This window comes from Muscardinus avellanarius, assembly GCF_963383645.1.
Source record: "Muscardinus avellanarius genome assembly, chromosome: 3".
NCBI lineage: Eukaryota > Metazoa > Chordata > Mammalia > Rodentia > Gliridae > Muscardinus > Muscardinus avellanarius.
The window spans coordinates 9,490,321-9,506,769 of NC_137788.1; the positions used below are offsets into that span (position 1 = coordinate 9,490,321).

At 47.6% G+C, this 16,449-nt stretch overlaps 1 protein-coding gene across 2 annotated transcripts in view; it reads left to right on the forward strand.

The window, feature by feature from the left end:
* Positions 1 to 16,449, forward strand: part of VPS13D (vacuolar protein sorting 13 homolog D) — a gene marked incomplete at its 3' end in the record, with an annotated part of 245,737 nt that overhangs the window by 43,730 nt on the left and 185,558 nt on the right. For both annotated transcript variants that reach the window (XM_080692050.1, XM_080692051.1), the window contains exons 20-24: positions 1,645 to 2,682; positions 5,416 to 5,506; positions 6,901 to 7,027; positions 8,848 to 9,028; positions 13,597 to 13,779. In XM_080692050.1, the coding sequence (XP_080548176.1) occupies positions 1,645 to 2,682; positions 5,416 to 5,506; positions 6,901 to 7,027; positions 8,848 to 9,028; positions 13,597 to 13,779 (1,620 nt within the window). The remainder of the gene's footprint in view (positions 1 to 1,644; positions 2,683 to 5,415; positions 5,507 to 6,900; positions 7,028 to 8,847; positions 9,029 to 13,596; positions 13,780 to 16,449) is intronic.

The following is a 16,449-nucleotide window of genomic DNA, read 5'->3' on the forward strand; positions in this document are numbered from 1 at the left end:
CCTGCCAGTCATTCATGTAATGGTTGAAAAACCTCAGTGGGATAAATTATTTATTTATTTATTTATTTATTTATTTATTTATTTATTTATTTATTTATGTGGTGCTGGGGATGGAACCCAGGGGCATTCAACCTCCGAGCTACACCCCCTGTCCTATATTTTTTTTTCTTTATTTTGAAACAGGGTCTCACTGAGTTGCAGAGGGCCTCACTAAGTAGCTGAGGCTGTCGGCGAACTGCAGTCTTCCGGTCTCAGCCTCCCAAATGCTGGGATTACAAGCGTGCACCACCACGCCCGCTGGGATAAATTATTTTAGAGGAAGCTTTAGAACCATGCTTCCTATTACACAATGGCTCTAATTCTATTATTATTCCTTCATCTATTGGTTGAGATTCCTCTGTTAAAAAATTGGCCCTAATAAAAAACTCGTTTAAGCCGGGCGTGGTGGCACACGCTTTTAATCCCAGCACTTGGGAGGCTGAGACAGGAGGATCACACAGGTTCGAAGCCAGCCTCAGCTACTTAGTGAGGCTCTCAGCAACTTAGTGAGACCCTGTTTCCAAATAAAGTATAAAATAGGTCTGGGAGGATAGCCCGGAGGTAGAAAGCCTCTGGGTTCCACCCCCAGTACCACCAGAACAACAACAACAACAACAACAACAACAACAACAACAACAACAACAACAAAAACCAAACTTGTTTGAAGAGATATTAAATAAGAAGTTGTAATTAAAAGAAAATAGCCAGGTGCATGGTGTCCACCTGCAGTCCCAACTTGGTGAGACCTTCCTCAAATAAAAATACAGGGGCTGGGTTATAGTTGTGTGGCAGAGCGCTTGGTTAGCATACATGAGGCCCTCAGTCCAACCTTTAGTACTGCAACAGCAACAAGAAAAAGATAAGAAAGGAAATAAGTGAAGAGAGAGGAGACACAAACAACCATGATTACCATTATCCTTTAAAAGGCATGGGACACTGTCTGCTCTACTAGTTGCCGGCGTCCAGCCAGCTTTAGAACCATGCCTCCTGTTCTCAGTCCTCAGGTGTACCACATTGCGCTTGCGGTCACATTCTCTTCAATTTCGGCAATTATTGTATGTAGTTAGAGTGACTTTAGCCGGGCGTGGTGGCGCACGCTTGTAATCCCCGCGCTTGGGTGGCTGAGACAGGAGAATCACACAGGTTTGAAGCCAGCCTCAGCTACTGAGTGAGGCTCTCAGCAACTTAGTGAGACCCTGTTTCCAAATAAAATATAAAATAGGTCTGGGAGTATAGCCCAGAGGTAGAAAGCCCCTGGGTTCCGCCCCCACCACCACATACATACACACACACACACACACATACCCAAAAAAAAAAAGATTGACTTTACTGACAGGGGTATCCAGCCATCACTCCTGAAGATTTATTTACTCATGTAGATTATTCTGCAGCGTGCTAGGGAGGGCTTTGTGAATAGAAGTGGGTCAGAAAGAGTTAAGCGTAGAAACGAAATGGGAGCAGCATTCCCTTCTGTCAGCTGACTTACAGCCTCCCGGCAAACCCACAAACACCCCCCCCCCCCCCGGGAGTGCTCTGGAGCTGTGTGCGTGCGTCTGAGTGTGGTGAGCACGAGCAGGCAGTAACCGAGCTTCCCTCTGCATGCAGGTGGTGTTAGCCAAGCACGTGTATGAGCAGGTTTTGCAGACACTGGACAACCTCGTGTACAGCGAAGACCTGAGCAAGTTTCCCGCCAGCGCGGCCTCCTCCCCCAGCCCGAGCTCTCCTGTGCCCACTCTGGGCTCCAGCGGGGAGCCTTCCACGGACACGGAGAGGAAGGGAAACGGCCTGTTCAGCCACTCCAGCTTCTCCAGCACCTCGCACAAGTCCCTGTCCACGAGGGAGGCCAGAGCCTTTACGCAGATCCAGGCCAACTTTTGTATAGCAGAGCTTCAGGTTCAGCTAAGTGGAGATCTGACTCTGGGCGCCCAAGGTCTTGTGAGCTTAAAGTTTCAGGACTTTGAGGTGGAATTCAGTAAAGACCATCCCCAGACCTTGTCCATCCAGATCGCCCTGCGTTCCCTGCTGATGGAGGACTTACTGGACAAAAACCCAGACTCCAAATACAAGAACCTCATGGTGTCCCGGGGTGCTCCCAAGCCGTCCAGTCTGGCGCAGAAGGAGTATCTCTCTCAGTCTTGTCCTTCCGTGTCCAACGTGGAGTATCCCGACATGCCTCGCTCTCTCCCCTCCCACATGGAGGAAGCCCCCAACGTCTTCCAGTTGTACCAGAGACCCACCTCTGCCTCCCGGAAGCAGCAGAAGGAAGTCCAGGGCAAGGACTGCCCCCTGACCCCACCACCTTCTCCAACGGCAGAGGAGCCCAAGACACCGGCGGCAAAGAGTAAATTTGATGACTCCCTGGTCCACATCAACATATTTTTGGTGGATAAGAAGCATCCAGAGTTCTCTTCCAGTTACAATCGGGTAAACCGGAGCATCGACGTCGACTTTAACTGCTTGGACGTGCTGATCACCCTGCAGACCTGGGTTGTGATACTGGATTTTTTTGGAATCGGCTCCACCGCAGACAACCATGCGATGAAGGTGCCGCCCGAGGACGTTCTCCAGAGTGTGAGGTTGGAATCCACGGCCTCCACCGAGGCCGAGCTCCAGGAGCCAGTCAACACCAAACTGGATCTCAAGGTACTGCTGCCCTTGGGCTCCTTGAAGCTCTAAACATGGATTGGGGGTTATTTAAATGTGAGCATTTTGCTTTCATTTGGGAAACCGCTCCTGTCGGCAGCCGTGCCACATAATCTGGGTGTCTGTTACAAAAAGGCAGAGGTGCTTGTTTCATACTCGGGAGGCTGAGACCGGAGGATCGTGGTTAGAGGACGGCCTCAGCTACTCAGTGAGGCCCTCCGCAACTTAGCGAGACCCTGTTTCAAAATAAAGAATAAAAAATTGGGATGGGGTTGTAGCTCAGAGGTAGAATGTCCATGGGTTCATTCCCCCCCCACACACACACACAAAAGTCCTTTTTGAAATAAAAATTTTTGGAAAATATTATGAAAAATTTCAAACACTTTATAGGGAAAATAGTGTAATGAACTTCATATACCTAACCTGTAATTCATCATATTTTTCTTTTTTTCTTTGCTGAAAATGTTTTGCTTTTATTTATAGATAATTTCATATATGTATATATATATAATTTAGTGTGTGTTTAGTGCTGGGGATTGAACCCAGGAGCATTTTACCTTTGAGCTCCAGCCCCAGCTCAATTTTTTATTCTTTATTTTGTAATAAGGTAAGTTGCTGAGGCTGACCGTGGACCTCCTGTCTCAGCCTCCCAAGTATTAGGATTATAAACTTGTGTCACCACACCCGGCTTTTGCTGAATTATTTTAAAGCAAATTCCAGAGATACCATTTCCTTCCTTTCTACTCTCTCTCTCTCTCTCTCTCTCTCTCTCTCTCTCTCTCTCTCTCTCTTTTTCTCTCTCTCTCTCTCTCTTTCTCTCTCTCTCTCTCTCTAGTTTTTTGTGGTTCTGGGGATTGAACTCAGGGCCATCTACCTCTGAGCTACACCCTAGATTAATTTTATTCCTTATTTTGAAATAGAGTTTCACTAAGGTGCAGGGGGCTTCACAAGTTGCTGAGGCTGGCCGCGAACCTTTGAGCCTCCCGTCTCAGCCTCCAAGTACTGGGATTACAAGTGCGTGCCACCAGGCCCGCCTTAGTTTTCCTTCCCCCCCTCCCCCCCATTCTTTTCTCATCTTTTTCCTCCCAGTCATTCACGTACTTTAGTGATATCTACTTTGTGGTAGGCAATGAAGGTACAGGGTTCTGGGCATAGTGGCGCATGTCTGAAGTCCCAGTACAGGAGGATTGCAGGTTCGAGGCCAGCCTCAGCAACTTAGCAAGACCCTCTTTCCAAATAAAAAAATAAAAAGGTCTGGAGTATAGCTTGGAGGTAGAATGCCACACACACACACACACACACACACACACACACACACACACACACACAGAAAGAAGAGGAGAAGAAAGAAAGAAAAGAGGAGATGCGGCGTGGCAAGGCCCGGCCTCCCGCTGGGCGCCGCGGTGGGCGTGGGGGCTGCTCTGGGCCGTGTCTCCTCTTCCCTTTCGTCACTGAGTGTAGTGCTAGGGTGAAGTTGCTGGGATCCCACGCTGCTGATCTTAGACTCCCGAGGCTCTCCTCTTCAGTACTTGTAATATTACACGACCGGTTGGATTCTTATCAAACGCTCCTCCCAGCACAGTGCGCCTCTTTTTCTTCTGTCCGTGGCTGTCCCTAGGAAGGAGTCTCTGCTTTGGGTTCCTGGGTGAGTCCTGTTTGGTCAGCACAGGCTTCTGTTACGTATTTGTTCAAAGGCATTAGGCAAGATTCGAAATAATTTCATTTTGAAGTAGATGAGACTACTTCATGAATCTGTTTGAGATATTACAGAATTTTGCAGTATTAGCAGTGAATACCAAAATGGGATTTTTGTTTTTGGTGGTACTAGGGACTGAACCCAGGGGCATTCTACCACTGAGCTATACTCTCAGCCTGATTGCCTGATTTTCTCTTTTTTTTTGCGGGTCTGGGGATGGAACCCATGGGCATTCTACCTCCGAGATACACCCCCCAGCCCTATTTTTTTATTGTTTATTTGCAGGGTCTCACTGAGTTGCCGAGGGCCTCACTAAGTAGCTGAGGCTGCCCTTGAGCTGCGATCCTCCTGTCTCAGCCTCCGGAATGATGGGATTACGTGCATGGGCCACCACGCCTGGCTTCCAGTTTTATTTCTTATTTTGAAACATTGGTCTCACTAAGTTGCAGAGGACTTCGCTAACTTTCTTGGTCCCCCTGTCTCAGCCTCCCAGATCCTGGGATTATTGGTGTGTGCCACCATGCCAGGTGGGAAATTGTTCTGTAATATGCATTCTCTAACTGAGCAGAAGAGGCACGCACAGAGAAAAGCCACCGCACCTGGGACTTCGGCTGCCCGGCCAAGCTCCTTTCTCATGGGCTTCAGCTCAGATCGTTTTTCTCTTCTCTTTTCTTTTCTTTTTATTTTTGGTGGTGCTGGGGTTCCTGGAAGCCCTTCTACCTCCGGGCTACACTCCCAGACCTATTTTTACATTTTTACTTGGAAACAGGGTCTCCTAAGCCAGTGCGTGTGGCTGGCTTCGAACCTGCGCGATCCTCCTGTCTCTGCCTCCCAAGCGCGGGGATTACAAGCATGCGCCACCACGCCCGGCTTCAGATCGTAGTTTGACTGGCAACAGTGTGGACTTGGCATCATGGAAGTTTTTGCCTTCAGATTTCTCGAGCCTTCCTGCATCTCCCTTGATTCGGGGCTGCTGCTTTCCTGAATCACTTTCCCCACTAGTAATATTTGCCTTGCCGTATCTGCTGTGCTCCTAGGTACATTCTCTCTCTCTCGTGCTGAATAAGACCACCAGTGAGCTGGCCAAAGCGAATGTGTCCAAGCTGGTAGCACACCTGGAGCTGACTGGTAAGTGGGAGGCAGCAAACCGCAGCCTGGCGCTGACGGCCCGGCCCGTCTCGTCCTCACACGCTCCGTCACCGTGGCTGGCGATGTGGGCGTGCCTTCTGGTCTGGTCGTACTTTGCGGTGGCGGTCCCCGAATACTGGCTTCTGGATCCCCATCTGGATGGCCTGTTAAAGGCAGGCGTCTGGCCTAGCCTCCCCCTCCTGACCCCACCTCCATCCTAGCATCTAACTCAGTAGTTAGGATGCACCCTGGCCATCTTAGTTTCTTTTTTTCTTTTTTTTTTTTTTTTCTGGTGGTACTGGGATGGAACCCAGGGGCATTCTATTTCTAAGCTACACCCCAACCCTATTTTTTATTCTTTATTTTGAAACAGGGTTTCAACTGAGTTGCAGAGGGCCTCACTAAATAGCTGAGGCTGGCCGTGAACTGGGATCCTCCTGTCTCAGCCTCCCAAATGCTGGGATTACAAGCATGCGCCACCACGCCCGGCTTCTGTCTTTGTTTTTAATAATTTCTAGGCTGACAATATAATTTTCTTGTCCAAATTGGTGTATTTTTGAGGGCTAAAGGGGACATCATGAATAGCTAGACCTTCAAAAGCAGGCATAAAAACCAAGGGATATGTTCATTCTGTCTGTAGTCTTAAAGGAGAAGCCACCAAGCGAGGGCAGGCTCTCATGCAGCAGGGTGTTATAGCAAAGCTGCGTTCTTTTCTTTCAAGTGGGGTTTTGTCTGTCAGTACTCTTTTTATTTTGCAGTGCCAGGGATGGAACCCAGGGGCCTTCTACCTCCGAGCTATACCCCTCACCCTATTTTTTATTCTTTATTTTGAAACAGGGTCTCACAGAGTTGCAAAGGGTCTCGCTGTGTAGCTGAGGCTGGCTGCGATCCTCCTGTCTCGGCCTCCCGAGTGCTAGGATCACAAGTGTGCACCACCCGCCCAGCTTAGAATTCCTAACTGGACACAAATGACCAACTGCATCAAGTTCTGAGTAGTAGAGATTTATAAAGTGTGAACTAAAATACTAGTCATTCCGTAAAGAACACAGACGTCCATGGTGAATATTATAAAACTTGGGCCTTATTGCCGTGCTAAAAACAAGAGTAGTCCTTGGGGAGAAAACGAGCTGAACCGAGCTTTCATGCCTGCTGTACATTTACTTTTAATGTTTTTCCCCTTGCGAATGTGTGATACCACTATTCTTTCAACTCTCTTTGGCCTTTGGCATTGAGACTCCGAAATATTATATAAAATATTTTTCAGGGTGTTGGAATATGAACATTTTCTTTGGACGTTAGTTTGATTAAGAAGCGTCTGTCGGCCGTTGCCCCGGCCGTGCTGAAGTCCTGTGGCAGCCACCGGCCCGTAACAGTGTCCTGCTTTCACCTCCTAGAGGGAGACCTGGCCCTGCAGGGCAGCATCGGGAGTCTGTCTCTGAGCGACCTGACCTCCCACGGAGAGTTCTACAGAGAGCGCTTCACCACGAGCGGAGAAGAAGCACTCATCTTCCAGACTTTCAAGTAAAAAGTCCATCTTTAATCTCTTGATAGTCATTGGAGTCTTGCTGTTTAAAATTCTTGTTGGTGGGCTGCAGGTGTGGCGCGGCGGTAGAGTGGTGGGTGGCCCGGCATGCGTGAGTCCCCGGGAGCCATCCCCGGGAGCACCAAAGGGGAGAAAGTAAAGTGAGTGAGAGGCTCAGGAAGCTTCGTAGGACACGCAGTGATCGTGGGAAGGGCTGCTTAGACAGAGCTCGTGTAACACAGTTTAACCAAAGGTGGCTCACAGCCGGCACAGGACTGTGATCCCAGTACTTGGGAGGCCGAGGCAGGAGGATCAAAGGTTTGAAGTCAGTATGGAAACTTGGTGAAATGCTGTTTCATTTTTAATTTTGTTTGGTTCTGGGGATTGAACCCAGGGGCGTTCTGCCTCTGAGCTATACCCCCAGCACTTTTTATTTTTTGTTATTTATTTTTAGACAGGGTCTTGCTAAATTGCCAAAGCGGACTTTGAACCTACAATCCTCTTGTCTCAGCCTCCCAAGTACTGGGATTACTGGTGAGCCACCATGCCCAGCCAAGACACCGTTTCAAAATAAAAACTAAAAAGGGCTAGGAGTGTAGCTCAGTGATGGAACCTTTTGGATTCAATTCCCAGTCCTGTAAAGGAAAAAAAATTCTTGTTAGAGAAACAGTGAAGAAAAGTAAAAAGACCTGATTGTGAGGGGTCTGATTGGTGCTCGGTGTCATCAGAGAGGCTCTGTGCTGGCGTGCGTCACTGGGGCGGCGTCAGCAGACGGGACGTCGTTTAGATACTTGTGGCCATCGGAAGGCCTGGGATTTCATGCGGCTGCCCGAGGCAAGCCGCGTGGACTCCACGCCTCCGTCTCCCGTGTTCACGACGAGGGGACTGAGTTAGATCAGTGCTGCGCTTCTGTGTAGTTCTAAGAGCTCTGGAGTGATTTCAGTCTGAGGATGTTGTTAATGATGGATAATAATTATACCATGTATTTTGGTTATTTATTTATTTACGGTACTGGGGATTGAAACCAGGGGCATTCTACCTCTGAGCTACACCCCCAGCCTGATTTTTTATTCTTTATTTTTATTTTGTTTTATTTTTTTTTTTTTTGGTGGTGGTACTGGGAGTAGACCCCAGGGGCCTTCTACGTCTGGGCTACACTCCCAGACCTATTTTATATTTTATTTGGAAACAGGGTCTCACTAAGTTGCTGAGAGCCTCACTAAGTAGCTGAGGCTGGCTTCGAACCTGTGCGATCCTCCTGTCTCAGCCTCCCAAGCACGGGGATTACAAGCTTGCGCCACCACACCCGTCTTTTATTCTTTATTTGGAAACAAGGTCTCACTGAGTTGCAGAGGGCTTCAGTAAGTAGCTGAGGCTGGCTGAGAACCTGTGATCTTCCTGTCTCAGCCTCCCAAGTACTGGGATTACAAGTGTATCCACGACACTTGCTTTTTATTTTCTTTCAAGTTTACATTGTCACCATCTTTGCCAGGAACAGGGAAGGCAGGAATGCTCCCTTTCCCCTACAGGCAGGAAAAGTGGCCCTGGGGAAAGGCCAGAGCCACAGGTGGCCCGAGTGAGCGCTGGAATCAGGGTGAGCTCAGCAGGCCTGGAGCTGCCCCGTGTGGAGCCCTGGGGGTCACGCCAGACCTCACAGTCCTCAGCACGTTGCAGAGGCTTAGAAAAGTTCTTGTCTTTGGAGTTACCCACTGTATTGGTTAAAGCTGTCTTCAGGGGAGGCACTGACTCAGCCTGAGCTTTCTTCAGACAGACCTGTCTCTTGCTGCTGTCCGAGTCACGTTTCTGTCCCTCCCCCTAGGTATGGGCAGCCCGACCCTCTGCTCCGGAGGGAGCACGACATGCGTGTGAGCCTGCAGATGGCCTCCGCACAGTACGTGCACACGCAGCGCTTCCAGGCCGAGGTGGTGGCCTTCATCCAGCACTTCACGCAGCTGCAGGACGTGCTGGGGCGCCAGCGTGCCGCCATCCAGGGCCAGACGGTAGGAGCCCGCCTCCCACTCGCCTTTCCAGTTGACTGGGCCTTAGAGCCTTGAGGCCCCTGAGGTAGACCTGGGCACCGCGCCTTGAAACTAGGGCTGTGTCCTCTGTGTAGCAAGGTGCCTACAGAAATCCTATGTGATTGGGAGTTTTACCTCTTTTTTTATTATTTCACACTGTGTGTGTGTGTGTGTGTGTGTGTGTGTGTGTGTGTGTGTGTGTGTGTATTTGTGTGGTGCTGGGGATTGAGCTACACCTCCAGCCCTATTTTTATTCTTTATTTTGAAACATGTTCTCACTAAGTTGCGGAGAGCCTAAGTAGCTGAGACTGACTGTGAACCACGATTCTCTTGTCTCAGCCTCCCAAGTACTGGCATTACAAGTGTGTGCCACCATGCCCGGCTCTATTATTTCACACTCTAATTTTCCCTAAAGTTTAGCTTTAGTTTTCCTAAAAAATGAAAAGAAGGCCGGGCGTAGTGGCATATGCTTTTAATCCCCGCGCTTGGGAGGCGGAGACAGAAGGATCGCGCTGGTTCGGAGCCAGCCGCGCTGGCTTAAGAGACCCTGTTTCCACATAAAAAAGTTAAAAAAAATAGGTCTGGGAGTGTAGCCCGTGGGAGTGTATCCCAGAGGTAGAAGGGCTTCCAGGAACCCCAGTACCACCCAAAAATAATAATAATAAAATAAAATAAATTTAAAAAAAAGGAAATTTACAAATCACATTTAAGACCTCTGGGCTCTTTTAGGAACTTAGAGAAAATACTTCTCTTTGAAAGTGATAGGTGTTTTTTTTTCCTGAATGGATTGAAAGTCTCCAAACTTTTCAGTTCAAGTACCCTTAATGATTTGGTCTTTTTTTGTGGTATATCCTAGGCCAAAATTTACTAAACATACTTTGTAAATTTTCATTACAAAGTAATGAAGTCTGAGCTGGGAATGGTGGCACATGCTTGTAGTCCATTGCTGGGGAAGCCAAGACAGGAGGGTTGCAGGTTTGCGGTAGAGTGACCCTGGGTTCAAGCCTCAGTACCACACACACACGGAAAAGTAATGAAGTCTACACAACTTAAGCACATATGTTCTAATAACTTAGTAGTTGTTTGAAAATAATAATAATATACAAATTGAAAAAATTATGAATACAGTTTTTTTGTTGTGGTGGGAGTTGAACTCGGGGACCTTGTGCATGGTGGGCAAGTGCTCTTCCATTGAGCAACAGCCTCATCTTGAAAGAATAATATATTTGTGTCATTCTTTTGTGAGTATATGTGTGGTACTTGGGATTGAATCCAGGAGCATTCTGCTTTCAAGCTTTACCCCAAGCCCCCCCCCTTTTTTTTGTGGTTCTAGGGATTGAACCGAGGGACATTCTACCTCCGAGTTACACTTCCAGCCCTACTTTCTTATTTTTTGTTTTGAAACAGGGTCTTACTAAGTGGCTGAGAGCCTCACTAAGTGGCTGAGGCTGGCCTTAACCTGTGGTCTTCCTGTCTAAACCTCCATATCTGAAACTACAGGTGTGTGCAGCGGTGCCTGGCCCTTTTTTTTTAACTTTTATTTTGGAAGAGGGTCTCACTAGGTTGCTGAGACTCTCACCAAGATGCTGAGGCTGGCCTTGAAACTGCAGTCCTCCTGTCTCAGGCTCCCAAGTCCTGAGAGTACAGATGTGCTCCACCGCTCGGCGGATTCCGTTCTTAAGGGACCACATTAACATGCCTGTAGGATCCGTGGTGTCTTGGGCACTGTGTGCGTCCCCAACTCGGATCCCACTGGACACCACAACCCTTGTTTTTTGCTTTGCATTTGTCTGCTCACCGCACTTGCTTTTGAACATGGTAGCAGCTAACAGCTCAGTTGTGCAAGGATTCCTTTCTGTGAAAAGAATGAGACATTCTTTTCATTTTGAATGTGATCCACTTCGAACTAGTCCTTTGTTCAGTGTCTGTCAGAATCTTCCCTAAAAAAAAAATTTTTTTTTTTTTGCTGTACTGGGGATTGAACCCTGGGGCATTCTACCTCTGAGCTACAGCCCCAGGCTTGTTTTTTATTCTTTATTTTGAAACAGGCTCTCACTAAGTTGTGAGGGCCTCACTAAGTAGCTGAGGCTGGCCATGAACCCTCGATTCTCCTGTCAGCCTCCCAAGTACTGGGATTACAAGCTTGTGCCACGATGCTTAATAATATATTTTTTAAAATATAAAAGTAGCATAATCAAATTATAGATAGTTGGGCTGGGCGTGGTGGTGCACGCTTGTAATCCCAGCATTCGGGAGGCTGAGACCGGAGGATCATGGTTCACAGACAGCCTCAGCTACTTAGTGAGGCCCTCTGCAACTCAGTGAGACCCTGTTTCAAAAAATAAAAAGACTTACTTCCGGAAAGATGGCGACCGAGAAAAGCAGCATTTACGATTCTTACTAACACTCGATCTCTATTGCCACAAAATCAGCGCTTTTCATAGCCAGAAAATACTGTCAGCAGAGAAATAAAAACTGTAAATACAAGGGACAGAGAAAAAGAAGACTAGAAGAACAACCAGAGACCAGAAAAGAAACCAGCCCGCATTGTGGAGCCGCACCGGCGCCATCATGCCTCACAGCACCAGGCTCCAGAGAAGAAAGGTAAACAAGGAGCTGAAGTAAGCAGCTGAAGATCATTCGGGTGTAATTCAGCAGCTCTTTCAGCACAAAGAACATCTGAAACTCCCAGTGGCCAAGCTCATCATGCCCTCCAGGGACTCACCTCAAGACCAGAAAAGAAATACGCCCAGCCTTAAGGCCAAGGGTGTGGCAGCGGCACCATATTGCCAGCAGCGGCAGTGAGTTTACCACGCCCGGGACAGCTCCAGATCAGCGTGCACAACAACTGTAAATGAAATTGTGGCCCTTAAAGGAGAAATCCCAGCACTGTACCCCCAGGGACTTGCGCAGCTTTGATAATCTCCCTGGGTCTGAGATTTTACAATCCGACCCAGTGAAGGAGTAGCGGTGGCAGAGATACCACGCCCTAAGTTGCAGCTTCCCGTGGGAAAACACCCAGCCAGGCACCCCCCACGGTCTTGTGCAGCCTCGATTAACTCTCTGGGTCTGAGACTTTGCGATACAACCCAGTAAAGGAGTAGTAGTGGCTGAGATTACGACAAACTCGAGATCCAGAGCACTCTAAGTGAAGCCATGGTGACCTGGGGAAGAATTCAGAGAAGGCACAAACTTCTGAAATCATGGGAAAGTGGAATAACAATGGAGCAATGAACGCCCACAACCCCACAATATCAGAACCTAATAACACAGAAATTCAGAGATCTCCAGAAGATCAAATCAGGAAAATAACTGTAGAAATAATACAGGACCTTTGAAAAGAATTTAGAGAGAGTCTAAAAAAGATAAAGGATGCAATCGTTGAAATAAAGGCATCAACTCAAACTATAAACAATCGATTAGACCACATGGAGAATAGAATCTCACTCCTAGAAGATGATCACTCCAAAAATGAATGAATAGTTTATAATTTAGAAAAGAAATCTGACAGCAGGAATTTCACTTTAAAGAAATATGGGCCCATTTTAAGAGAGCTAACCTAAGAATAATTGGAATAGAGGAGGGAAAAGAAAGTGAAACCAAAGGGATCAACAATCTCTTCAAAGAAGTAATAGCAGCAAATTTTCCAAACATAGAGCAAGAGGTCGATACACAGGTCCAGGAAACTTATAGAACTCCCTTTAGACAGGATCAGAGGAGAGGATCCCCACGCCACATAATTGTCAAAATGACCAATGTGGAAGCCAAGCAGAGAATCTTAAAGGCAACAAAAACAAAGGGCCAAGTGACATTCAGAGGCAAACCAATTAGAATCACTTCAGACTTCCCAAACCAAGTCATGAAAGCCAGAAGGGCATGGAGTAACATATTCCAAACTCTGAAAGAAAACAACTTCCAGCCAAAAATTTCCTACCCAGAAAAACTATCCATCAAATTAGATGGGGAAATAAGAAGTTTCTAGAAAAAGAATGGTGAAAGGGGCCTAGGGGAGGGAGGCGAGGAGGGGAAAACTAATGCTGTCTCGGTACGAAGGTCTCGCCCCCATTCCCATAACACGCGTGGGAGGGTCAAGGGCAACCGCGTGCATTGCAGGAGGAAATACACCAAGTGCTGTGTACATATGTATGGGTATTGCGTCAAACCCCACTATCATGTGTAGTTACAACGCACTAATAAAATGGTAAAAAGTAACACAGAATGTATAGGAAAAGTAGACCGGAAAGATAGGATGCTGGTGTGATAACGTAATAGCTACTCCTACTGCTTTATCATTTTGGTGAAGGAATTTTTTTATTTCTCTTGTGGTTTCTCCTTTGACCCCTAGGTTATTTAAGTATGTAGTTTAATTTCCAAATATTTAAGACTTCTCCAGTATCATCTTGCTGCCGACTTCTAACTTAATTCTGTGGTAGCCATGGGCTGTGCTTTGTGGGAGTTTTAAATTATTTTGTAAATCCAGGAAACCTCCGGGATTTGGTTATAAGACTGGAATTTATGGAGCTGTTAAGTAATTTTCCTGTTTCCTTCAGGTGCGGGATCAGGCTCAGCGCTGCTCTCGGGTTCTCCTGGATATCGAGGCTGGTGCTCCTGTGCTTCTTATCCCAGAAAGTTCCAGGTCAAATAAACTGATTGTAGCAAACTTGGGGAAGCTGAAAGTGAAGAACAAGTTTCTCTTTGCTGGTTTCCCTGGGACCTTTTCCTTACAAGATAAGGTGAGCGACTTCGGCATTGTCTTTTCAGTTCAGGTAGCGTTTGAGCACTGACCAGAGAGCTGCTCTGCTGCCAGAAGGCGATCCATGACTGTGATCACTTGTAGCATACATGGCCTGAAGAATATTTTTTAACATTTTATTGACATTTCAATTAACCTTTTTTTTTTTTTTTTCTGTACTGGAGATGAAACTCAGGGGCATTCTACCTCCGAGCTACACCCTCAGCCCTGCTTTTCATCTTTTATTTTTTGAAACAGGGTCTCACTGAGTTGCAAAGGGCCTCACTATGTAGCTGAGGCTGGCCGAGAACCGCGATCCTCCGGTACCTGCCTCCCGAATGCTGGGATTACAAGCGTGCGCCACCATGCCTGGCTCAATTAACCTTTTTAATTAAAGTAATATGTTATTACCCTTACTAACTTTAGCAAACAAACAAGGAAACCAACTTTCCAGCTTTCCGTAGTGCTTTGCCAGGGACAGGCCGTCTTCCTCTAACAGCAGCACGGCGGGGCTACTTCCTAGGCTGGAGTTGTCGCAGGGTTACCTGGAGCCATATAAAGATGTCTGGCCGGTAGGATCGTAGATGGGCTCTTGCTCTGCGGTTCTCTGCTCCCTTGGCGCGCTTGGGAGGTAACCAGGGCAGGAGCACTGTCATTTTCATTTTATATTTGGGAAAACCAGAATCCTCTGAGGATAAATAGCAGAGCTTGGAAGCGCCTAGTAACTCAGAGTCGAGGGAACTGGGGACAGTCTGATGAGCCAGCCTCGCCCTTCGCTGCGTCCGCGGAGGCCGCGTGGGCCCGCCGGAACGGGCGATGTCCCGTGTGGTGTGCTTTCTTCCCTCCTGGCGGGCCTCCAGAGCCGCTCGCCAGACTCTGCTCCTCCAGTGCAAACTTGTCCTGATGTGCCAGAAGGCACTTGCTGAAACTCCCAGCTAGTTACTCCTATTTTTAGTCTAATAGCTAATAACGCAGGGAGAGAGCAGTTTTGAGAAAATGTATATAAGATTTGATGATAAGATCATAAGACTAACAAAATAGCAATGAGCAGTTGGTACTTGTTGAGTGCCTGTCATATGTCAGTCACCAATAGATGCTGCTTCTGCTCAGGACTCTGCTGACACCGGCCGTTTCCAGCGGTGCAGAGATCACCTGGGGACCGGCGGTTCAGTGATGCCGCTGGCGCAGGCCTCGCGGGCTTGAGGCGCAGTCCCACAGGACTGTCCCTAAAAGTAGGCACCGGCCACAAGGCCAGGTCTTCCGTACTTCTGAGTAACTAGCTCTCATCCAGGGGCTCCCATACTCCTTCCACATGGGCTCATGAGCATATTGCTGCAGTTTGCTTTGGAAGCAGCATTGCCAAGATATTTCAAGACATTTATGCAGGAGGGTTTCTATTTTAAGACAAATAACAGCTTTTCATGTGTAGCATTTTAATGGAAAACTTTCCTTGTGTTTGTTTTTGAGGATTTGATTTTAAGTCGCAGTGCGTACAGAGACAGCTTTTTCTTCAAGGTATAATGTGGGTTGTGCTTTTTCTTCTTCTCTCCTGTTATTCTGGAAAACCTCATGGGATTCAGCAGTCAGTTCACCTAAAAAAGAAAATAGAAGCCCAGGTGTTGATGTATTCCATTCCTTGGGAAAGCTTGCTTATTGCTTTTGTCTTGTTTTTGTGAATTACCTCCTTCCTACCGAGAGAAGTTCTTCTGAAGAATCTCTCCCTTTGTGTGTGGTGCTGGGATTGAGCCCACGTGTGTTCTGTCTTTGAGCTGCACCTCCAGCCCTTTTTATTTTTATTTGGAAACGGGGTCTTGCTAAGTCGCTGAGGCTGGTCTCAAACTCGTGATCCTGTGGGATGTGGTGTTGGGAGGCTGAGACAGGAGGATCGCACAGGTTCGAAGCCAGCCTCAGCTACTTAGTGAGGCTCTAGGCAACTTAGTGAGATCCTGTTTCCAAATAAAGTATAAAATAGGTCTGGGAGTATAGCCCAAAGGTAGAAAGCCTCTGGGGTCCACCCCCAGTACCACCAAAAAAAACCCCCAAAAAACAAAACAAACAAACAAACTTGTGATCCTCCTGTTTTAGCTGCCAAGTACTGGGGTTACAGAGTGCACCACCATGCCTGGCAGGAATCAAGCAATCTATCTCTGTCTCTGTCTTTCTCTTTACTTTTCCTTGTTAGCCCTGGGTAGTGCTTTCTTATTTTATATCCCTAAATCCTAGGAAAACTGTCCTGTCACATTCCAGTGGCTGCTCTGTGGAATTCCATAAGGGCTGTGTGGAGTGTGTCATGTGTTCAAGGTCTATGAAGTTTTCCTTTTCACACGTGCGCTCACACGCGTTGGGCAGGGCCCACTCGAGGGCGGTGCACACCTGCCCTCGCCACCAAGTGTGTTCCATTTGCCCTCGGGTGCGCCTGCCCTGACGCCCCTAAGCGCTGGCCGGTGGCTGGCGAGCAGGAGCCTCGTGCGCACACCTCCGGGAGCTGACGTGCGCGCAGGGCCCGCGCCCCCGTGTCTGGAATCGTTACAGAGCCCGTGTCTGGATGAGCGCAGGTTTGAAGCCTCGGCATGTGCTTGCTGTTAGTTTTCTCAGCTGTAACTTTATGCTCAAACCATAATTTCTTTCTTTCTTTCTTTCTTTCTTTCTTTCTTTCTTTCTTTCTTTCTTT